Source organism: Pan troglodytes, chromosome 15, assembly GCF_028858775.2.
Source record: "Pan troglodytes isolate AG18354 chromosome 15, NHGRI_mPanTro3-v2.0_pri, whole genome shotgun sequence".
Taxonomy (NCBI): Eukaryota; Metazoa; Chordata; class Mammalia; order Primates; family Hominidae; genus Pan; species Pan troglodytes.
Window position 1 is genome coordinate 102,113,620 of NC_072413.2, and position 22,817 is coordinate 102,136,436.

Genomic DNA, 22,817 nt, shown 5'->3' on the forward strand with positions numbered 1-22,817 from the left:
GAGATGCGTGTGGAGGTTCTGCGTTAGAGATGCCTACGGAGGTTCTGCGTTAGAGATGCGTGTGGAGGTTTTACGTTAGAGATGCGTGTGGAGGTTCTGCGTTAGAGATGCGTGTGGAGGTTTTACGTTAGAGATGCGTGTGGAGGTTGTGCGTTAGAGATGCGTGTAGAGGTTTTACATTAAGAGATGCGTATGGAGGTTCTGTGTTAGAGATGCGTGTGGAGGTTCTGCGTTAGAGATGCGTGTGGAGGTTCTGCGTTAGAGATGCGTGTGGAGGTTTTATGTTAGAGATGCGTGTGGAGGTTCCGCGTTAGAGATGCGTGTGGAGGTTCCGCGTTAGAGATGCGTGTGGAGGTTCCGCGTTAGAGATGCGTACGGAGGTTTTACGTTAGAGATGCGTGTGGAGGTTCTGCGTTAGAGATGCGTGTGGAGGTTCTGCGTTAGAGATGCGTGTGGAGGTTCTGCGTTAGAGATGCGTGTGGAGGTTTTACATTAAGAGATGCGTGTGGAGGTTTTACGTTAGAGATGCGTGTGGAGGTTCTGCGTTAGAGATGCGTGTGGAGGTTGTGCGTTAGAGATGCGTGTGGAGGTTCTGTGTTAGAGGTGCGTGTGGAGGTTCTGCGTTAGAGATGCGTGTGGAGGTTCTGCGTTAGAGATGTGTGTGGAGGTTCTACATTAAGAGATGCGTATGGAGGTTCTGCGTTAGAGATGCGTGTGGAGGTTTTACATTAAGAGATGCGTGTGGAGGTTCTGCGTTAGAGATGCGTGTGGAGGTTCTGCGTTAGAGATGCGTGTGGAGGTTTTACATTAAGAGATGCGTGTGGAGGTTTTACATTAAGAGATGCGTGTGGAGGTTCTGCGTTAGAGATGCGTATGGAGGTTCTGCGTTAGAGATGCGTGTGGAGGTTCTGCGTTAGAGATGCGTGTGGAGGTTTTACGTTAGAGATGCGTATGGAGGTTCTGCGTTAGAGATGCGTGTGGAGGTTGTGCGTTAGAGATGCGTGTGGAGGTTCTGCGTTAGAGATGCGTGTGGAGGTTCTGCGTTAGAGATGTGTGTGGAGGTTGTACATTAAGAGATGCGTATGGAGGTTCTGCGTTAGAGATGCGTGTGGAGGTTTTACATTAAGAGATGCGTGTGGAGGTTCTGCGTTAGAGATGCGTGTGGAGATTGTGCGTTAGAGATGCGTGTGGAGGTTCTGCGTTAGAGATGCGTGTGGAGGTTCTGCGTTAGAGATGCGTGTGGAGGTTTTACATTAAGAGATGCGTGTGGAGGTTCTGCGTTAGAGATGCGTATGGAGGTTCTGCGTTAGAGATGCGTGTGGAGGTTCTGCGTTAGAGATGCGTGTGGAGGTTTTACGTTAGAGATGCGTGTGGAGGTTGTGCGTTAGAGATGCGTGTAGAGGTTTTACATTAAGAGATGCGTATGGAGGTTCTGTGTTAGAGATGCGTGTGGAGGTTCTGCGTTAGAGATGCGTGTGGAGGTTCTGCGTTAGAGATGCGTGTGGAGGTTCTGCGTTAGAGATGCGTGTGGAGGTTTTATGTTAGAGATGCGTGTGGAGGTTCCGTGTTAGAGATGCGTGTGGAGGTTCCGCGTTAGAGATGCGTACGGAGGTTTTACGTTAGAGATGCGTGTGGAGGTTCTGCGTTAGAGATGCGTGTGGAGGTTCTGCGTTAGAGATGCGTGTGGAGGTTTTACGTTAAGAGATGCGTGTGGAGGTTTTACGTTAGAGATGCGTATGGAGGTTCTGCATTAGAGATGCGTGTGGAGGTTGTGCGTTAGAGATGCGTGTGGAGGTTCTGCGTTAGAGGTGCGTGTGGAGGTTCTGCGTTAGAGATGCGTGTGGAGGTTCTGCGTTAGAGATGCGTGTGGAGGTTTTATGTTAGAGATGCGTGTGGAGGTTCTGCGTTAGAGATGCGTATGGAGGTTCTGCGTTAGAGATGCGTGTGGAGGTTCTGCGTTAGAGATGCGTGTGGAGGTTCTGCGTTAGAGATGCGTGTGGAGGTTCTGCGTTAGAGATGCGTGTGGAGGTTTTACATTAAGAGATGCGTGTGGAGGTTCTGCGTTAGAGATGCGTGTGGAGATTGTGCGTTAGAGATGCGTGTGGAGGTTCTGCGTTAGAGATGCGTGTGGAGGTTTTACATTAAGAGATGCGTATGGAGGTTCTGTGTTAGAGATGCGTGTGGAGGTTCTGCGTTAGAGATGCGTGTGGAGGTTCTGCGTTAGAGATGCGTGTGGAGGTTCTGCGTTAGAGATGCGTGTGGAGGTTTTATGTTAGAGATGCGTGTGGAGGTTCCGCGTTAGAGATGCGTGTGGAGGTTCCGCGTTAGAGATGCGTACGGAGGTTTTACGTTAGAGATGCGTGTGGAGGTTCTGCGTTAGAGATGCGTGTGGAGGTTCTGCGTTAGAGATGCGTGTGGAGGTTCTGCGTTAGAGATGCGTGTGGAGGTTTTACATTAAGAGATGCGTGTGGAGGTTCTACGTTAGAGATGCGTATGGAGGTTCTGCGTTAGAGATGCGTGTGGAGGTTGTGCGTTAGAGATGCGTGTGGAGGTTCTGCGTTAGAGGTGCGTGTGGAGGTTCTGCGTTAGAGATGTGTGTGGAGGTTGTACATTAAGAGATGCGTATGGAGGTTCTGCGTTAGAGATGCGTGTGGAGGTTTTACATTAAGAGATGCGTGTGGAGGTTCTGCGTTAGAGATGCGGGTGGAGATTGTGCGTTAGAGATGCGTGTGGAGGTTCTGCGTTAGAGATGCGTGTGGAGGTTCTGCGTTAGAGATGCGTGTGGAGGTTTTATGTTAGAGATGCGTGTGGAGGTTCTGCGTTAGAGATGCGTATGGAGGTTCTGCGTTAGAGATGCGTGTGGAGGTTCTGCGTTAGAGATGCGTGTGGAGGTTCTGCGTTAGAGATGCGTGTGGAGGTTCTGCGTTAGAGATACGTGTGGAGGTTTTACATTAAGAGATGCGTGTGGAGGTTCTGCGTTAGAGATGCGTATGGAGGTTCTGCGTTAGAGATGCGTGTGGAGGTTCTGCGTTAGAGATGCGTGTGGAGGTTCTGCGTTAGAGGTGCATGTGGAGGTTCTGCGTTAGAGATGCGTGTAGAGGTTCTGCGTTAGAGATGTGTGTGTAGGTTGTACATTAAGAGATGCGTATGGAGGTTCTGCGTTAGAGATGCGTTTGGAGGTTTTACGTTAGAGGTACGTATGGAGGTTTTACATTAGAGATAGGTATGGAAGTTTCTATAAAAACAGGTTGCAGCCAGCAGGGCTCTGAAGGGTGTCAGTTTCCCTCCTCCATGTCTTTCCCTGTTTCCTGTGGCGTCCCAGGAAGGAGTGTCCAAAGATCTCCCCCACCCTAGGGCAGTGGCTTTACCCAAGGCTCTTGAGCAGCTGGACTAGAGCCCCCACACGGGCTCCTGAGCAGGGGCCTAAGGGACTCCCATTCACCATGGGCAGGGGCCTCCAGCATCAGCTGTGCTTGCTGCACCTTTGGGATGAGTTCCCAGGGCTCTGTAAGAAGCAGTGGTGGGGGCAGTGGGCAGGTGCGAAGGGAAGGAATTACGGTACCCTCCTGCCACCCAGCCACTTACACGCCCCAGGCCCTGGGCTTCCCAGGCCCCTGCAGGCTCTGGTTAGCCCGGGGGTAGGTGGCAGGGCAGGAAAGGGCCCGAGAGGGGCAGTACCTGCTCCCAGGAGGGTCTCTGCCTGCGGTGGGTGGGGTTACAGTCCCACCTCCCCCTGGGTCTGGGCACCCCATTGATGGCAGGGAGGAAGCTGGAGGGCAGAGGGGTCGTGGACAGGGTGGCCGCTGCTCTGAACTCTGTCGCTCCCTTCCCGCAGGTCTGCCTTTTCTTCCAGAATCAGCTGTTTCGGGGCAACCGGACAACCAAGGTGGACGCTCGGAGGTTCGCAGCTTTCTGCTCCCCGAACCTGCTGCCTCTGGCCACAGTGGGTGCTGACATCACAAGTAAGCCCCACAAGAGGAGGGCCAGGTGCCTGCCCAGTGCTGGTGCTGGGCGAGGGGCTGCTGCAGGGAGCTCGTGGCTGGGACTCGGCAGAGTTTGAGAGCACCATGCTTGGTTCTGACTTGCCCTGGCTTGGTTCTGCCCTGGGCTGTGGAGAAGCTACCCTGGGCTGTGGAGAAGCCAGGGCTGCGTGGACAGGGCTGCTGCATGGCCACAGAGGTGGGGGCCTCCTCAGGTCCCTGCAGGCTCAGAGGCGGGAGGCCTGGAAGAGAGGTTTGGGGCATCTGGCCCTCATGTGTCCTGCCCAACCACTCGCCCCAGGCCTAGGAGGTCCCCAGTGACCACCTGGCTCTGCCACACCTCTGTGTGCCGTAGCCTCGTCCCCAGGAGTTTCAGGGAGTCTTTCTGTCCTCTGGTTCCGGCGGGCAGCCCAGCCATCCTTGTGGGGCTGACTCGAGCGATCCTGTGTCCTGAGGCTTCCCTCTGGGGGGGGGCCAAGCCCGCCCCCTGGCCCTGGCTGTAGGAGCAGCCTTGGAGCTTGTTCTCAGAGACCGGTGCCCTGCCAGGCCTCACCTGAGACGCAGGGCCACTCCAGTGGCCTGCCCGGAAGTCACTCCCTGGCCTACCGTCTCTCCGTCTGGGGTGTGCTCCTGCTGAGGGAGCCCCTGCTTCCTGGACTCTACCCGGCCCCTGCCTGCTCCAGGTCCACGGCTGGCATGGCCAGTCCTCCTGACCCCACCCCAGCACCCCTCCCTGAGGCAGCGGGAGCATCCCCTCCCTCCTGCGAGATGCATCCGGCCTGCCCTGGCCTCCTGCTGTTTCGAGGCAGCCCCAAACCTGCCCTGTGTCTCATCCTGACTGACTGAGGTGGGGTCCAGCCTGGCGGAGGCTCCAGGGCTTGGCAGCACTGGCCTTCCTTTGGGGGCATTTGACACCTCACCCGGGGCTGGGTGGGGCTGCCTGCCCAGGACCAAAGCAGCTGTTCCTGTCTGCGGGGGTGGGGTGGAGGCGCCCCCTCACCCACACTGGGCTTCTGTCCAGGCCTGGGCCATGGCGGGCTGGTGGGTCAAGCCCACAAGGTCACTGGACGCCTGGGGAGGCCCTTCCTAGGGAATCTCCCGGTGTGGCAGAGGCTCCCCACTCCCCCATTTTAAGGAGGAGCAGACCCTCCTGGAGAAAGGGTTGGGCTATGGGCTGCTGGGGCACAGCTTCCTGGAAGAATCTCCAGACACAGGCAAGGACCCTGGGGAGCTCCAGGGCCTGGCATGAGGGGGCCCTGGGAAGGGTCTGGCAGGGCAGGGGCCTTCCTGGAGCATCCACCAGAAGTCAGGGGACAGGAGGGGCTCTGGGCATGTCTGGCTGTGGGGCCGTCTGCAGAAGCGGGTGGAGGCGGCGTCTTTGGATCTCAAGACAAAGCCTGCATGTGAGAGTCCGGGCTCGGTGGCTGACTTGCTTGTTGCCCCAGGGCCCCTCAGCAGGACAGGACAGAGGAAACTGCCTGGTTCTACAGGTGAGAAACAGAGGCAGAGAGAGGCAGGCTCCCACAGGGAGGCACCGACTGAAGCCTGCACGCTATCTCCTGTCCTGGGCTCACACCCCGTCCCTTCTTCCTGCTGTTCCCTCCTGTCCTGGGCTCACACCCCGTCCCTTCTTCCTGCTGTTCCCTCCTGTCCTGGGCTCACACCCTGTCCCTTTTTCCTGCTGCTCCCTTGAGCACCTTCTAGGGAGTGTGAGGCCCAGAACACAACAGTGTGTCTACTGTGTGTGCAGCACACCGGGTCTCAGGGGCTTGGTCAGGGGTCCACTTGCTCACCGAGGGCCAGAGCAGCCCTCAAGGCTTCTTGGAGGAGGTGGCTTGTGAGCTGGTGCTGGTAGGGTACTGGCTTGCTTGCCCATGCTGGATGCTGGCACTCGGCCCCTCCAGCCCAGGGAGAAGGAGCAGCAAGAGATGTGGGTGGTGCCCTGCAGGCCGGGCTCCCCCATGGGGCCTGATTCACACCTTATCTGGGGCTCAGGAGTGCAGCTTCTGCTGGTGGGTGGACCCCGCCCCGACAGTGCACAGAGGACCGTGCCCTGGATTCCAGGGACTCCGCCAGCACCGGGTGCTAAGCCCGGGCAGGCCACGAGGCTCAAGACACACCGGCCTCAGGCCCAGGGCCGCGGGGCAGCTCCTGGGCGCAGCACTAAGGCTGGTCTGGGTGGGAGGCTGCCCTGGCCCCAGCCCCCCACCCCTGAGTGTTTCCCACGTGCATGTGGGTGTGGGAACCTGATGCCAGGCTGCCGGGCCGGTTCTGGCACCTGGTGTTGAGAAACCTCAGGCCTTGCCCAGGGCGTGGCTGCTGGGGCCCCTGGGGAGGGGCACAGGTTGGCAGTGTGCACCCTCAGCCTCTCTGAGCCAGCTAGGGGTAGCAATGCCAGCCTGGGCCCGGAAGCCAGCTGCCAGCACCCTGTCGAGGGCTTGTCCTGGGCTTTTTACCTACTGTCTGGGAAGTGAGGGGCTGGGCTGGTCCGGGAGTCATGGGCGGGCTTGGTGCTCCTGTCCACAGTCGGCTCGGCGCCAAGGGTTGGGGGGGTGCGTGGGAGGCTGGAGGAGGCCCTGCTGGCCCTGTCCTTTCCATGTGTCTCAGGAGACCACACTGTCACCCCCAGGCAAATCCTGCACCCTTACCCTTCTGTGCTGAACCCTGGCCCCGGCCCACTCTGCTGGGGCCCTTGGAGCAGAGGAGGGTAGAGAAGGGGATATGGCTGTGGGGTCAGGCCAGGCCTGTCACTCACCAGCCATGGGTCCTTACGCTGGGTCACCCCAACGCAGAGCCCCAGAGCCCTCCTCTGTGCACTGGGAGAAGCCACCTCCCTCCCAGACGTGTCCCAGCCACCCCAGCTGTGCCGCATCCAGCTTTGAGGCCACAGACTACACCCTTCGGCTCCTGTGCTGAGCTCCCGTATCTGTAAAACAGGACCATAGCCCCTCTTGGGGGTAAGGGGCTGAGCCTGCAGGCCTTGCCTGGCCATGGAGCCACCAGCGCTCCTCTCTGCCTCCGGGTGTGGGGTCACGATTCCCCTGGCCTCTAGCAGGCCTGGGCAGGAAGGACTGGGATCCCAAGGGTGGCGTCCACAGACTCTCAGGAGGCGGGAGGTCAGTGCGGGGTGGGTGTGGGCCCTCTTTGTCTCTGTGTAGCCCCCTCTCAGCCATAACTCTTTGCCGGTGGCAGCGGTGCCCCCTCCTTCCCTGTGCTGACGCCTTATCTGCTTGTCCGGCTGAGACACACGCCCTCGGTTAAAGGGCATCTCACGCTGCCATCATGTGGGGCTGACTGATGCTGTGGGCTCTGGTGGGGGTGGAAGACTCACTGCTGGGGGCTCCACTCCCCCCTCTCTCATCCCCAGCACCCCACATCTCCCCCCTTCAGCTCCACCATGCCAGGAAAGTCCTTTTTATCGCATGCAAGCTGCTCTGGCGGAAGCGGCCGGAGACATGTGGGTGACATCTCCCTGTGGGCAGGAGGAAGAGCCCTGTGCGGGGGTCCTCCTGCCCAGGTTCCTGTCCCAGCACCGTGCCGGGCTCTCCAGGTGCCCAGGCCCTTCCCCACCCCTGGGCCTCAGTTTCCTGGGCTGGGCTCTCCAGCCTCCAGGGTGTTTACTGCTCTGGGCAGCTCTGACACCTCACAGTGTGGTGGGAGTCCCCAGTGTCCAGCCCTGCTCTGCTGGAGGCTGCCATGAGTGTGGAGAGGGGCAGAGGGAATGGACCTCAGCCTTGGCGCTGGCCTCTGAGGGTTTGGGGGCCAGGCCTGCGGCATCAGCCTCCCACCCCCACCCACATGGAGCGGGAAAGTCGGCAGAACCCTGGGGGCTCAATTGCTGCCAGAGTGGCGGCCTTCAGCTCGAGGACAGGCATGTCCTCTGGGGAGCCCCTCTGCATGGACGGGTTCAAGGGGCACTGACCCCAAATAGCCATCCCTCCCCACTTCACCTGGGGCCTGCACCTCCACCATCACCCACCCTGGGTGTGGGGAGGGGGTGATGGGCACACATTAGGATTTTGGGGTGAACTGGATGGAGGCCTTCTCTCCCCAGAGGTGAGGGGTCCGAAAGTCCATTTGTTGGCTCATTCAACCACTGACCTGGTGGGCAGTGGGCACAGTGGGTGCCTGGCAAGGGGCAGAGGAGGCTGGCTGGTTCGACGATGCTGCCCCACGCCTGCGACCCAGCGCAGTGACTGCTGGTGGCTCCCCAGCTGGGCATGCCTGCCCTCCTCGCCTCTGCGCTCGCCTGACGCCCCCATGCGGCCTGCAAGACACAGCCTGGCCTCCATCTCTGCAGGACCCTCCTGCCCCCTCGCCTGGCCAGCGGAGTTTCCTTGGGCTTCACCCTTGAGACTGTGTTGCCCATTGCTCGGCCATCGGTCTCTCGCTGGCCAACGAGTGCTTCCTCCCACAGCCCCGTGCACGCTGCGGAGCCTGGCACAGGCCGGACTGCGTGGAAGCCTGGGAGGATTTGCCTGCGGGAGAGGAGGCAGGGCGAGGGGGCTGAGCCTCGAAGGCTCAGGGCTCTGAAAACAAGGGAGGAGGCGGCCTGTGCAGAGGGCCAGGCACTGGGCTGGGGTCTCGGCTGGCAGGAGGCCTGAAGGCACCACACAGGCCCTTCCCTGTCCTCAGTCAACAGGGAGCTGGTACGGAAGGTGGATGGGAAGGCTGGGCTGGTGGTGCACAGCAGCATGGAGCAGGACGTGGGCCTGCTGCGCCTCTACCCTGGGATCCCTGCCGCCCTGGTAGGGACCGCCCCGGCCATCCTGCCCCTGCAGCCCCGAGCCCCAGCCCTCTGCAGCTCCCACGGCCCTCAGGCTCCCTGGGGCCCTCACCAGCCAGTGCAGACCCCGCGTGGACCTGAGATGTCTGCAGTGTGGCCCCACCAGCCCCAGGCCCTGTCCCCTGTCCTCGGTCGTGGTGCTTTCCAGCCTCTCGGGGAGTGGGCAGGGTTGGGGTGCGGCTCGCAGCCAGAACGGGGTCCTCCATGCTTTTCTAGAGGCAGTGTCCTCCCGCAGATTCCAGCTGGCTGGGAGCCGCCCCTGCTGTGCTGGACATGGGGGTTTGCTCTGGGGCCTCTGATGGCCTTCTTGGCTCCTCTCCCACCTCTCTGAAGTGTTTCCACGGCGTTCTGCCACACAAAGCCTTCGTCCCTACAGACGGGGCGACCCTTTGGGAGAATGTGGGGGGAGCAGCCCCCTCCAGGTGCCAGCAGCCATGCACGCCTGCCAGGAGCCCCACTGTCCCGGGAGCAGAGCAGGCACCAGCTGCCCCTGGCTTGGGGTCCCTCTCCTTGGGAGGGCATGGGGCAAGTCTCAGTGGTGCTGAGGGCAGAGACCCTCACCATCCAGCCCCCACCCCGCCGCCCCACAGGTTCGGGCCTTCTTGCAGCCTCCCCTGAAGGGCGTGGTCATGGAGACCTTCGGTTCAGGGAACGGACCCACCAAGCCCGACCTGCTGCAGGAGCTGCGGGTGGCCGCCGAGCGCGGCCTGGTCATCGTCAACTGTACCCACTGCCTCCAGGGGGCTGTGACCACAGACTATGCAGCTGGCATGGTAGTGCCGGGAGATCAGGGCCTAGCGGGGAAGGGGACAGCCTGAGGGCCTTGCAGAGGTGGGCTCTGACCCACCCCTCACGGGCTGGGGGCCGTGGTGAGTCGCCCTTCCTGCCCACACGCCCCCTCCTCACAGGCCATGGCGGGAGCCGGCGTCATCTCAGGCTTCGACATGACATCGGAGGCCGCCCTGGCCAAGCTATCGTATGTGCTGGGCCAGCCAGGGCTGAGCCTGGATGACAGGAAGGAGGTGCGGGCGCTCTCGGGCTGTGGGCAACCCTCGGTGTGCACAAGCATGTCAGTTGGCTCCCAGAGGCATGTCTGGGGCGATGCTGGAAGAGCCTGGGGGCTGGTCCAGGGTGTGTCCTGTTTGGGAAGGGGAGGGATGTGGCTCCCTATAGTGGGGAAGGGCAGCTCTGGGCCCAGGCTCTCCACAGCCCTCACTGGACCCCCAGCTCAGGCTCCGCCTGTCCTTGTGCCTTCTCAGCCTGCATGGAGACCTGAGGCTCCCCTAACTGTCGCCAGGAAATCCTCTCCTGCTCTCCACTCTTCCTGGAGGGTGGGGTTCAGACACAGCTGGCCCCAGACCCTTGGGTTGCCAGCCTCTGGGGCTGGACAGAGGCTTTTGGGGCCCCTGGAGACCCTGAGCTGGTAGGGCCAGGGAGTGGGGCTGGCCTTGCGAGGGGACCCAGCCCGCTCTGGCCCGAGGGATGAAGCACACACGGCCGAGGCTCAGGCCAAGGGCAACCCCTGACTGTGCCCGGGTAGCCCGACCCTCCAGGCTGTCCTGGGCTGCCCATCCAGCCCTGGCAGAGCCACTTCGCCTCTGTTCTCTCCACCAGCTGCTGACCAAGGACCTTCGGGGGGAGATGACGCCACCCTCGGTGGAAGAGCGCCGGCCCTCACTGCAGGGCAACACGCTGGGCCGTGGGGTCTCCTGGCTCCTCAGTCTGAGTGGCAGCCAGGTAATGGCGTGGGACACAGGCCTGAGTGGCAGCTGGGGGCTGTGCACCCTCTTGGTCACCCTGGGATGCACCAGGCAGGCACGAGCCCCTGTGGCCATCACTTGAGCCCAAACAGTTAGGCACACCCGGGTTCTGGGGCCCAGGAGAAGGGTTTGGGGTCTGCAGCAAGGAAGGTTTGCAGGGTCTATAAGGCAGGAGGCAGGAAGGGCCAGGCGGTGGGCACACAGCAGGGAGGCTGGGGCCGGGGCTCGGCAGGCCGCTGCCGTCTGACTGGCGGCGCTGCCTTAGTGCGGGGCTGCCTCGGGAGCTGCCTGTCCAGAAGAAGGGCGGGTGAGTGGGGGCGGTGCTTGCTCTGGGCTCTCCCAGGCTCTGAGCACCAGGGGTTCCAGGTGAGGAACCCGGAGGTGAGGGCCAGCCTTTGAGCACGTCCCCTGCACAACTGAGGTGCCCAGACCTAGGAAGGGGGGCTTTCGAGGCCTGGGGTCTGCAGGGGGATGGGGCCTCCCTGGACCCCGCAACATGCCCCCTTGGCTGCTGGGCCAAACATCCAGGCCTGACATGGGGCCTGGCAGGCCAGACAGCCTTGCTCCCCACTGTGTGGGGTCCTGCCCCGGCCTCAGTGCCTCAGTTTCCCCCTACAGGGATGGACCTGTCTTGTGAGCCATGTGCTGCAACTGCCACTTGCTGGGGCAGGTGATGGGCAGATGGAAAGGACCGGCGTGCATGGCCTGTTATTAGGGTGGCTGCATAGGGCCTGAATGCTGTAGGGAGGCAGGCCAGAGGCAGCAGCCTTGTCACCAGGCCACGTTGTACCCGCTGGGTGTGGTGGCACCTGTGGGGCCTCTGCCAGGACCGCTGGGTGTGGTGGCCCCTGTGGGGCCTCTGCCAGGACCGCGGCCTTTTGGCGTCTTGGGGAGCTCCTGGTGCCCGGTGCTGGGGGCAGGTGGCTCTTCTGGGAAGGTGCAGCCGTGGGAACAGGGCCTTCCTTCCAGGGGAGGGGTCTGGCTCTGCTTCCCACGCTCTCCTTATGCGGGTGACCATTCCGGCCCGACGGCGGTGGGAGCAGACGGGGGAGTCTGGGAGGGTGGGTAGCAGGCACTGGCCACACACCTGTTGGGGACAGGGCTGGATAGTGGTCTCGTGGCCTGGCCTTAGCTCCAGGGGAAGGGGTCCTAGGTGGGCCTGGGTGGGGCGGGGTGGTGAGGCTCAACCCCAGGCCTTCCGACGTGGCAGCTCAGGTTCCTTCTCACCCACGCCCTGGGATCTGCGGGCCCTTGTGTGGGGGCTGGCAGGGGTCATACAGCACCGGGGACTGCCAGTTCCACCAGATGCCAAAGGGAGGCGTGGGTCCCAGGGTGCCGCCTTCCCCACCTAGGAGGCAGATGCCCTGCGGAATGCCCTGGTGCCCAGCCTGGCCTGTGCTGCCGCCCACGCTGGTGACCTGGAGGCGCTGCAGGCGCTTATGGAGCTGGTGAGCCTCCCCCACCCTGGGGGCCCAGCCCCAGCCACGCCTGGCCCCGGGGCTCTGAACCCTGTAGGCAGGACGGCCTTTCATCCACCCACTGACCACACTAAGCCCTTGTCAGCCAGACTGGGCAGCAGGACTGTCCTGCCAGCTTGTCAGGCCTCACTGAGGCTTTGAGGGTGGGCGCAGGGGCTGTGCTGGGCCCTACCCTCAGAGGGACCCCACCCTCCCCATGGCCTACCTGGCCCCGCCTGGGTCTCCCTCAGGGGTCGCATGTCCTTGTGTCACTCCAGGGCAGTGACCTGGGCCTGGTGGACTTTAACGGCCAAACCCCACTGCACGCGGCCGCCCGGGGAGGCCACACAGAGGCAGTCACCATGCTGCTGCAGAGAGGTGTGGACGTGAACACCCGGGACACGGATGGCTTCAGCCCGCTGCTGCTGGCCGTGCGGGGCAGGTAATGGGGCTAGGGGCTGCACAGAGCTGCCTTGGACAGGTGGGCCCAGAGAGGCTGTGGGCTCCTGCACTCAAACAGCCTCCCGGGGCTGGGCTGGGAGAGGAGGAGGACACCTGCTTCCTAAAGGCTGCCCCCGCAGCCCGGGGCCCAGTAAGACCCCGGCCCAGAGTTCCTAGAAAACAAAAATGTTATGGACAAAGCTGGGAGGACACGGTGCATCTGTGTGCACCTGTGGGTATGGGGGGCTGGGGTGGAGGTGGGGCAGAAGGTCCTGGCCCAGCAGCCAGACGCGGTCAATAAAAAGCAGGCTACGTGGCACCAGATCTGGGGCTGTGACAGGCAACTCGGGCCCTGGAGGACAGGCCCAGCCTGTGCGTGTGGGGGTCCCCTGCCCCACCCAGCAAGCCCTGGCTGGTGTCTCTTCCCAAAGTCCAGAGCAGCAGCAGAGACGGAGTGTGTGCCTGTGCCCCTGCGTGGGGGGCGGGGCCAGCACTGGTGGGATCTGCGTCCCGTCTCCCCTTCCTACTCTTTATTGCCCCAGCAGCCCCAGCCTGGGAAGGCCAACGACCTGTCTGCCGGTGCCGCTGCCCGGACCCATGGGCTGCTCAGAGATCCCAGGGCCCCTGGGGATTCCTCCCTGCGGGTGGGAGGACTTGGCCTGCAGGACCCTGGGTTCTTTTCGGGGAGGGAGTGCTCAGGAGTCCCATGGAGAGAAGGCCGGGGTGTCTGAGCCTGGGGTCATGTGACCCTGACGTGTTCAGCTGTGGGTTCCCCTCCCCAGCGGTGAAGCGGTGAGCCCTGGGGTGGGGTGTGGCGCCCTTTGTGAAGTGGGTGACTGGGGTAGAAGGTTCTTTCCAGCCTCCTGTGAGCATTGACAGGGTGCTCAAAAGAATAGGAGAGAACAGGGTGGTGGACAGGAGGGGGCGGGGCTGTGAGGGTCCCCCCAAGCAGGGCTGGGGTGATCCGGACTGGAGCTTCTAGACTGGGCGTCCTTGGGTGTGGGTGGGTGGCGCGGAGATGAGCTCACAGAGTCCCGCCCCCTCGTCTCCTCCTGACTCACAGGACGAGGCTCACAGCACGCCCCCAACCGGTCTCCCAGCCTCGCTCCGCTGCCAGGCTCCCTGAGGCCGCCTGCCTGGCCCTGCTGTGCCTGAGTGGGGTGTGGGGAGGCCACTGCCTCATACCTATTCCCAGGCTCCCTAAATGGGGTGACGGGGGGGATCTGTGGTGCTTTGCAGGGGTGGGGGCACGGCCAGCAATTATGGCACAGTCGTTAGGTCACCCCGTGCAATGGGCTGTGTGGCCTCTGGCCTCGGGCCTTTGTGCCTCTGCTCCTCCTTGCTAGAGCCCTGACCCCACCCCCACAGACTCCACTGTCCGGGTGCCCTGCCCCCACTCCTCCTCAAGGGCAGTCGGCCGGATTGATTCAGTGTCCCCTGCGCCTGGCTGAGGAGGTCACCACGGGGTGTGATCAGCGTTTGGGTGTGCAGTGGGGCCGGGCAGCTCATGTAAGGCTGTCCTCTGGAATGGGCTGTCCTCTGGAATGGGCTGTCCCCTTGGAATGGGTCGGGGAGACAGCCCTGGGAAGAGCTAGTCTGCCAGCACCGACCAATGCCCTCCCCCCTGGGTGCTGGGTGCGGGGCTGCCACAGAGTTGACCCCACCCCTTGCAGACCTCAGCTGCCCTAAGAAGGAGTACTGGACAAATGGAGGCGGTGGGATCCCGGGATGATGTCACATGGGCCTAGGCAGAGGACGGGGGGATGGGCCCTTGTCTGAGGCTAGGGCTGTGGGGTCTTGGGCCGGCCGGTCCCTGTCCCTGTGCACAGGACATGAGCTCTGCTGGCTCCTGAGTGAGGTGCAGCAGGGCTGGGCTGGCCAGGGCAGAAGGTCAGCATGGTCATTCTCACACAGGCATCCGGGTGTCACTGGGTTGCTGCGGGAAGCCGGGGCCTCCCTGTCCACCCAGGAGCTGGAGGAAGCAGGGACGGAGCTGTGCAGGTGAGTGCAGCTAGAGCACCTGCTCTTCCAGGGATGTGGGGGACACAGCTTGGGGAAGCGAAGCCAGACCTGCTGGGAGGGACAAGTGAGTCAGGGTGTGGGGGCTTTCAGAGGCGAGGCCCGCTGACCTCAGTGTGCACCAACCTGGCTGATGGGAAGAGGTGTCTACCCTGGACCATGTCATGGGGCAGGGGAAGGAGTTGTTCTCAGCTGAGCGAACAGTCCAGCAAGGGTGTCTCTGCGTGCACATGTGTGTATGCATGTGTGTGGGTGCATGTGTGTGTGTGTGGTGGGCTTGAGGAGGGGTATGGGAATTGGTTGTTGGGTGTGAGAGGGGCTGGGGTGTGGGCTGGGGGGTGGCTGGGGCTGCATTTGGGGAGGTTAGGGCAGGTGGGGCACAGAGGAGCTGAAGCCCCTGGCAGGTGACAGGTCTCGTGAGCTCTGTTCTCCCCAGCGTGGTTCCTGTCCTGGGATAAACTGACCTAGGCCCCGCCTCCACCTGCTGGCCGCATGGCACCAGTGGCCAGTGTGCCTTCCGATCTCATGCTGCCGAGTGACCACCGAGGCAGGCTCAGGCCTTCTGACATCATGTTGTTGCAGGGAGGCCTTCGGCGAGGGTGTCGGTTGTGGGTGGAGGTGGGCCAGGGAGGCAGGGATCCTACTCTGTCCGCCACAGCCAGAATCACTGCCCCCCACCCCATGCCTTGTGCCTGGTGACTTGGCGCTGCCTCCTGTGCCCAGCCTGGGCTGCCCGAGGCCAGGACGACTCCGAGGGACCCAAAAGGGAGAGTCGGAGGCAGGAGACCTGGGCCGGGTGCAGGTGGTGGCTGGGGTGGGGGTGCTGTGAGTGGCGGGGTCTGTGCGCCTGTAAGTCCAGAGTCCCAGGCTTGGGGAGTGGGTGATGGCGGGGGCTTGGCTCACTGGCTGGGAGGGGGTGGGTGCAGGCGCCTGCCCAGCAGGAGGAGGACTAGCAGCTCTGGCTTCTCCTCTGGGACCGGCCCACAACCGCTGGTCTTGCTTTTGAAGGGACTTCTGGGGTGACTTGGTCAAGATTTGCACTCCAGACAGGCCTTGCTGGCTCCATTGACAGATGGGGAAACTGAGGCAGTAGTCAGGTCCTGTGGGAGCTGGGACCAGAACCCTGGTCCAGGACTCTGCTTGGAAGTGGCCTGGCCAGCCTGAGCTGCTGGCTGGACTTGAGCCCCTCGGCTAGGCCTTCCTAGGGGCCGGTGTGTGTGGGGGGCTTGGCCTCTTGGAGCAGGTCCAGGAGGGGCCAGTGAGGCCATCCAGCAGATTCGCTGCAGAGATTACCCAGTGCCACTGCAGGGCTGCTGCTGTTTCCTGGGTAGGCGCAGAGTCCCTAACGGCCCTCCAGAGGAGGGGGCAGCCCCTTCCTCACCAGGCTACTTCCCCCAGCCCCTGCACACCATGGGTGGGTGGAGCCTTCCCTGCCGGGTCCCCACCTGGCCTGCTCCTGGCCTCCGCAGGTGGGGAGTGAGCTCTTCCCAGGAGGGTGGCAGGGTGAGGAGGAGCTGGCGAGGGCCTGGCAGGTGCTCCCCACTCCAGGGCAGGTGGGCCCAGACCCCTGTCCCAGCCAGGACCCCCCCATGCAGTCTGCCGGGGTCCAGGGCCAACCGTTATCCTGGGTTGCCTCCTGTGTCCCCCTCTCTGAACCACTGGGCTGCCTCAAACTTTCCTTTCACCTTTGCGGACCCCGCCCCGGGAAGAGCGGTGTGTTGTGAAACACGAAACTGGCGTGGGCTGCTCGGCAGGTGGGCGTGCATATGTGTGTGCAAAGGCGCATGTGCTCGTGTCTGTGCACATATGCTCGTGTGTGTGTGTGCATGTGTAGGTGTGTGCTTGTGTGCTCCTGTGTGTGTGCATGTATGCTGCTGTGTATGCTGCTGTGTGTGCATGTGTGTTCATGTATGTTTGCGCATGTGCACCCTTGATTTGAGTCGCAGTCCCACCCACTGGGTGAAACCAGGCTCCAGGCTGCCCAATGGCCCCCAGTGACTCCTGCCCCAGGACCAGGTCGCTGCTGGGTCAGCTGTTTGGGGCTGGCTTTGTAACAGCGTCCAGGCCACCTGGGGGACAGGCAGGTGGGCAGATGGACAGGTGCCCAGCAGGCCCCAACAACTCCTCCTCTGCCCCCACCCCCAGGCTGGCATACAGGGCCGACCTCGAAGGCCTGCAGGTGTGGTGGCAGGCAGGGGCTGACCTGGGGCAGCCGGGCTATGACGGGCACAGCGCCCTGCATGTCGTGAGTGCCCCCACCCCCTGCACCCTCTCCAAAGGCTGCCACCTCCAGGAAGGACACCTGGACAATTCACCAGCTCACTGCTCTGCCCCTCCCCGCTCTGCCCCTCCCCCAAATGCCCGGCCCTCCCCATGCAGGACCCGCACAGACTGGGTCCCCTTCCCGGGGCTCTGAGCGGTGGGGGTGACAAGAGTGGAGGAGCTGCTGGGGCCCTGTGTGGGCTGGGGACAGGGGAGGGCATGCTGGGGATGGGGATCCTTGGGCCAGGCTGCTAGTCAGTGGCCCCAAGGCAGCCCCTCCCCACTGCTTCCCCATAGGCAGAGGCAGCCGGGAACCTGGCAGTGGTGGCCTTTCTACAGAGCCTGGAGGGTGCGGTTGGTGCCCAGGCCCCATGCCCTGTAAGTCCCCATCCCAGGTGGGGCTGACACCCCCCAGTGAGCTTCTAGTGCAGGGCTGGATCCTGGCTCGGGGGGGCGTAACCAAGGGGGACAGAACCGGAGGAGGCTGAGATGGGTCCCAGCCAGTTTAGGGTCTGCAGAGCCCCTCCTGGGGATGTCCAGGGTGGAACACAGTTTAGAGGTGAGGAGAAGGAGAAAGGAGAAGTCAGGGAGGGCTTCCTGAAGGAACTGACCAGACTTGAGCACTGAGGGCCCAGCCAGGGCTCAGCATCCCCTTACCCGCCCCTAGGCTGGGTGCTTCCGCTTGTCTCCCAGGCCAGTTCCCAGCTGACACCCCCATTCCCACTCGGTTGTGTGGCCCTCCCATAGTCTCAAGCTGGGTTTGCTCAGGCTCTTGGGCTGTGCCGCACACACGGGGTGCCTGGGCTTGTCTCTCTCCCCTGCCTTCGCACTCTACCTGGGTGTCCTTCTCAGGAGCCCTCATGTTTTCAGGAAGTGCTGCCTGGTGTCTAACCTGAAGGCGTCCTGCTGCAGTATAAGCCATTCCTTCCTCCCATGACCTGCTGGAGGGGTCTCAGGCATGACCCCACTGCTGGGGCTGCTTCCCAGCCTGCTCTCATGTAAAGCCTGAAGGCCTTTGTTGGGCAGGACGGCAATAAAGTCTCTGACATCCCCTCACCAGGTCTGTACAGCCTGGCTCTGAGAGGCTCTGTCTGGGTCCGGGACTGTGGATGTGTGTGGGGAGTCAGGCCCAGGCTCTGTGGGGTCTCTGGGTGGGGCACTTGGCCCATCCTTCCGGAGGCAGCTGTGAGTGTGAGCTGGGCGGGGCGGGGTGCATGGAGGTGACTCGGCCAAGCGGTCCTTTCCCAGCTGCCCCTCCCCCTTCCTGCCACCCTGCCTTTGCCCAGGCTGGTCCCTCCTCCAGACACCCTCTGCCCATCTCCTTACCTCCTGCGCCTTCATTCTGGAGCTTGAAGTCCCCTCCCCCAGGCAGCCCTCCAACCCCTGGACGAGCATGCTGCCCCTGCTTAACTCTTTAGTCCTCACAGCCCTGTCCCAGTTGCTGTCTGGTTTTCTGTCACCCCAGTATCGCTGCACCCGGCCCCCCTCTCAGGCCAGGGCCACACCAGGGCTCCATAGGGCTGCGGAAGCCTGTGAGTGTCAAGGGGGCTTCACACTCTGGTGGTGAGCCCCTCGGGACCATTCCAGCCCCTGCTCTGCCTGAAGCTCCTGCTGCAGCCTCCACCGTGAGCCAGGACACCCTGTAAGGGAAGGGGTGAGCTGTGCTTGCCTGGTTGCACAGCCTGGGCAGGTGGGCGGGTGGGGCGGGCCCTGCTGCTGCCCGGTGGGGGTGGTGCTCCAAGGCCAAGGGCAGCCTCGTGCCTTCTTTCAGCTGGGGCTGAAATCGGGGGTATGGACCCCTGGCCCCCATCATGTGTGCATGCACTGGCCTGGGATGGCCAGGGACTCCCTGCTGCTGCCTCCGGCCCCTGACCCCTTCTTGCTGGGTGTGAGGAGCATGGGGGCTGCCTCCCTCCAGGCCTCTCTACCTGCCCAGGTGATGGTTCCTGTCTGTCCCTCTGTTTGGCTGGCCTCTGGACTGGAGGCCCAGGAGGGCAAAAGCACGACCCCAGAGCTGGCCCTTGGCACCTGGGCATACCCCAGGCTCCTCAGCCTGGTTCCCAAGCCTGGCTGGTACTGCCGCTGGCATCCTTGTTGTCCTCACCCCGACACAGGTGTGCCTGGGCTTTGCACAACAAGGTGACACCATGCGAGCGTGGCAGGGCCGGGGAAGCCTTTGCTCCTCACCCTGGTGAGGCTCACGAGGGGCTGCAGGTGGAGGGAGGGTGGCACCGGGCCCCAGAGCCAGGAGCCCCTGCTGTCCCCGGATGGCCGGGACCCTTGGAGGGCCTTGGGAGAAGCGGTGGGGCATCTGGACAAATGCCTGGTGCAGGTGAGAAGGGATGGGACTACCTCCGGCATCCCTGGGCTGAGCCCACCTGGTTTCCCCGGTTGCTCCTGCACACGGCAATGCCCACCTGCTTCCCTCAGCTCCTGAGGGGCTGGGCAGAGCCTGTTGCTCACGCCACCCCGCTCAGTGCTGCTCCGGGTTGTGAAAGCTGCAGGTGGCTCACGTTAGCCCACATGGCAGCACCCTCCCAGAGCAGGTGCCAACCTGCCAGTGTAGACACACCCACTGATGCCTGGGGTGAGTGTCCTGTAGTGTAGAAACGCCCACTCATCCTGCTTGTCCCGCAGAGAGCATTTGTCAAGCTGGCCTTTCTCCAACTGGGTCACTGATGGAGTTCGGCAGAGACGGCTTGGGGGCCACAGGGGCTGGGCAGATGGGGAGAGCTCCTCACAAGGCTGGGCAGCCAGACCTCCATTGTCAGTCCCCTCCAAACCCTCGTGGGATGTAGGGCCCTACCACAGAGAGCCCCGGGACTGGGCCAGTGTCTCAGGAGGCTGTGAAGAGTCATAGGCTTGAGTCTGGGAGCTTCCTCGGGGGCCGTTTTGTGCCCCTTGGGGAAAGGCCAGAGGGGCCCTGGGTAAGGGGACTCCTCTAGAATCACCCAGAAGTGGCAGGAGGTGCAGGGCCACTGCTCGGGGCTCCCTGGGCTCTGAGCTGGGCAGTGACCTGGCCCCAAGGCCTCTGGCTCTCTGGTGTGCAGTGGGAACAGCCGGGACAGACAGGCTTGGAGCGTTCGTGTCCTGCGCCGCGTTGGTGTGTTTCGTCCCCACTGTGCCTGTAGGAGGGCACCGGGTCCCCGTCTATCCCACTTCATGGCTGAGGAAGCTAAGGGACAGAGTGGCCCTGTCCTGCGCCCAGGGCTCTGCGTTGGCACAGGGCAGAGCTGGGCTGTGAATCAGGGCCGCCTTGTCTCTTGCTGTGGTGTGAGGCCGTGGGAGACTCAGGAATGAGGCATAGCCGGGTGCCCACTGCGCGTGGGACCCGCCTCCCCACAGTGGGGTGGCGCCGCTCACACCTGGTAATTTCACGCTGGGGGAGGCCTTGGTTCCTATAGCCCATCTCGAATCACCTGGATCCCAGGGCTAGCTCTGGGGAACATCTCCTCTCCATCACGACTACTGTCTTTTTCACCAGCATTTTCTATCCTAAAATCAGACTCCTCAGTTGAGGGCCCTCCAGGACCGCCCTTCCCCAGCTGGAGGTAACCAGATTTCTCGTGTATGCTAGGAAGTTCCCCTTCTGGTCACACCTCAATATTTCCTGCTGCTGGTGGGAACTGCAGGTGCTTGTACTTGTCACCTTCTCCCCGTCCTCTCTCGTCAGTTCCCTTGAATTAAGGAGAGGTGGCCAGGCTTGGTGGCTCACACCTGCAATCCCAGCACTTTGGGAGGCCGAGGCGGGTGGATAGCTTGAGCCTAGGAGTTTGAGAACAGCCAACATGGCGAAACTCTGTCTCTTAAAAAATAAATAAAAACATTAGCCAGGTGTGGTGGTTTGTGTCTGTGGTCCCAGCTACTTGGGAGGCTGAGGTGGGAGAATCGCTTGAACTGGGAAGATGCAGGTTGCAGCGAGCCAAGATCGCACCACTGCACTCCAGCCTGGGCAACAGAGCAAGACTAGGTCTCAAAAAAAAAAAAAAAAAAAAAAAAAAAAGAAAAGAAGAGAGGTGGGTTCTTCTTGCCCATGCAGTTGTGTTGGGGGAGGAGCTCCCAAGCTCCTGTTCTTGATCTCTAGCTCCCCTATGCCCACTTCCATCCCCACCCCCATGCCGCAGCCCCTCGGACTCCACACCCAGGCACTGAGACCCACAGATGCAGCGATGGCAAGGCCTGTCATCCCTTCTCTACCACCAAGAGCTGTGCAATCCCCAGAAGTCACTGTCCCTCCCTGAGCCTCAGTTTCCCCAACTGCAAAATGAAAATAACAAAACCTTTCTGATTCCCTTTCCAGGGTGGCTGCGGTGGTTGAGCCACACACAGCCCATGTGGAAATGTCTAGGGGCTCCCTCAGATCTGGTGGCTGTGTTCTGGTCTGGGGCTCACCTTGGCTCCTGAGCACTTGGCTCCTGGCTGGCTGGGCGGGTGGTGGGATGGCGTGTCACCGCCCTGCACTGGAATGAATGGTCACCACCCTGCTGCCCAACCCCATACAGACACACTAATGGCTCCAGACTTGGGGCAAGTGCTGAAGGGGGCTCTAGGGTATTTCCTAGAGCCTGAGCCCTCCCCTCAGCTGCCATGTTCTGCTGAAGCAGAGTCCCTGGGAGGCGCCACTGGTCAGGCCTGGACACCTCCAGGTGACTAAGTGGGTAGGACCGGCAGGGCCAGCTGCGCCAGGACGTTCGGGGCTGGGCTGTGAGTGGGGGGAGAGAGGCTCAGGCCCTTGCTGCGTGAGGGGGTAGGGCGTCCCTCCCCCCGCGTGGGAAATGAGGAGGCAGGTACGGGGCTACCCCTGTGGGCTGCGGGGTGGGGGTTCAGGGTCTGAGAAGCAGAAACCGCCCTCCCTCCAGTTTCACTTTCTCTTTACCCTCCCCTTCCCCCTCCCACGAAGTTCCCTTTGAAGTGAGAGGGGCTGGGGTGGGTGTGTCCAGCCCAGCCCCCACACCCACCGGAGAGCTAGCGCGGCCCTGGGCTCCTGTCGGGCGCTGGTCCTCACCTGTTCCGGCCACCCTGGGCCTCGACCCGGCCAAGGTGGAGCCCCGGGCCCTCCGTGCGCCCGAGCACCCCCGGCCCAGACAAGACGGTTCGGGCGTGGCCCGGCGGGGACCCAGAACCCGAGAGGCCAGGTGCGCCCAGGCCAGGCGCTGGAGGCTGGGGCGCCGGATGGGGCGGGGCGGCCGCTGAGTCAGGGCCACCCCCGCGCGGGCGCGCGGAGCAGGTCCCCGGGCCGTGGAGGATCAGTCGCGGGACCTATGGGCCCGGGAGCCGCCCCGCCCAGAAAAACCGGTCGGGCCAGCGCGGCGCGGGCACATTCCGGCGCCGGGAAGGGCGGCTGCGCCGCATAAAAGGCGCCGCCGCGCTGGCCACAGCCGCTCGGAGCTCAGCCGCCCTGCCACGCGGGGCCCGCGGGACGAGGGGACGCCGGGGCCAGCGAGGACGCGGCGGGGCTGGGCTTGGCGGCTGGGATCCCCCAGCGCCAGGCGAGGGCGTCTAAGGCGTCCGGTACGGCGTCGGGGCCGGGTGGCTGCAGCAGGGCAGGGGGTGCACGACCAGCGGGGATCTGGGCGCAGGGGCCGGTCCCCGGGATCCGCAGGCGACGCGGGCGGTCCCAAGGGCGTCGGGGGCTCCTCTCTTCACAGCTCGGCGAACCGACGGTGTTGGGGACTCGCGCGCTGGGTCCAGTGGTTCTTAACAGTTCAACAGTTCTGTAGCGCAATTGTGAAATGTTTAGGACCACTAGACTCGGCGGGCGCGGCGACAGCGACGGAGCGTCCCACGCGCGGCCTGGAGTCAGAGTCACAGTCAGGGGCGCGCCGGCGACCAATCCAGGGGAGCCCACGGACCCGCTCCGCGCTCCAGGTCGGCCGCCCCATGCGCCGCGCCCCGCAGTCCCCAGGGCCTGGCTGGCTCCACCTGCTGCCAGGGAAGACCCTCGGCCGGAGAGCCAAGTGCTGCTGGGAGGTGGCCGGGCGTGGCCGGGCTGTGCTGTGGGAACCGCTGGGTGGGGGCGCGCTGGGTTGCCCACGCTCCTGGCGCGCTGCCGGCCTGGAGACGCCGCCGCCGCCCTCTTGCACCCCGAGGGCCCGCACCTCGAAACTCCGTG

The 22,817-nt window shown here is 63.0% G+C and overlaps 1 protein-coding gene and 1 non-coding gene across 5 annotated transcripts in view; both read left to right on the top strand.

Moving 5' to 3' along the window:
* The window catches only part of ASPG (asparaginase), a 31,941-nt gene extending 14,180 nt beyond the window's left edge, over nucleotides 1-17,761 (top strand). For 2 of the 4 annotated variants that reach the window (XM_016926804.4, XM_510194.9), the window contains 11 exons: nucleotides 3,836-3,962; nucleotides 8,616-8,728; nucleotides 9,357-9,539; nucleotides 9,675-9,788; nucleotides 10,381-10,503; nucleotides 11,879-11,974; nucleotides 12,262-12,425; nucleotides 14,339-14,425; nucleotides 16,589-16,688; nucleotides 17,003-17,083; nucleotides 17,576-17,761. In XM_016926804.4, the coding sequence (XP_016782293.2) occupies nucleotides 3,836-3,962; nucleotides 8,616-8,728; nucleotides 9,357-9,539; nucleotides 9,675-9,788; nucleotides 10,381-10,503; nucleotides 11,879-11,974; nucleotides 12,262-12,425; nucleotides 14,339-14,425; nucleotides 16,589-16,688; nucleotides 17,003-17,083; nucleotides 17,576-17,596 (1,209 nt within the window). In that variant the 3' untranslated portion in view covers nucleotides 17,597-17,761. The remainder of the gene's footprint in view (nucleotides 1-3,835; nucleotides 3,963-8,615; nucleotides 8,729-9,356; nucleotides 9,540-9,674; nucleotides 9,789-10,380; nucleotides 10,504-11,878; nucleotides 11,975-12,261; nucleotides 12,426-14,338; nucleotides 14,426-16,588; nucleotides 16,689-17,002; nucleotides 17,084-17,575) is intronic. The other 2 variants (XM_016926806.4, XM_016926803.4) reach the window with 2 other exon arrangements.
* Nucleotides 17,762-22,369: 4,608 nt separating this feature from the next.
* Nucleotides 22,370-22,478, top strand: MIR203 (microRNA mir-203). Its single transcript, NR_035708.1, has one exon. It is a non-coding gene; the product is annotated as a microRNA mir-203 (primary transcript).
* Nucleotides 22,479-22,817: the final 339 nt, after the last annotated feature.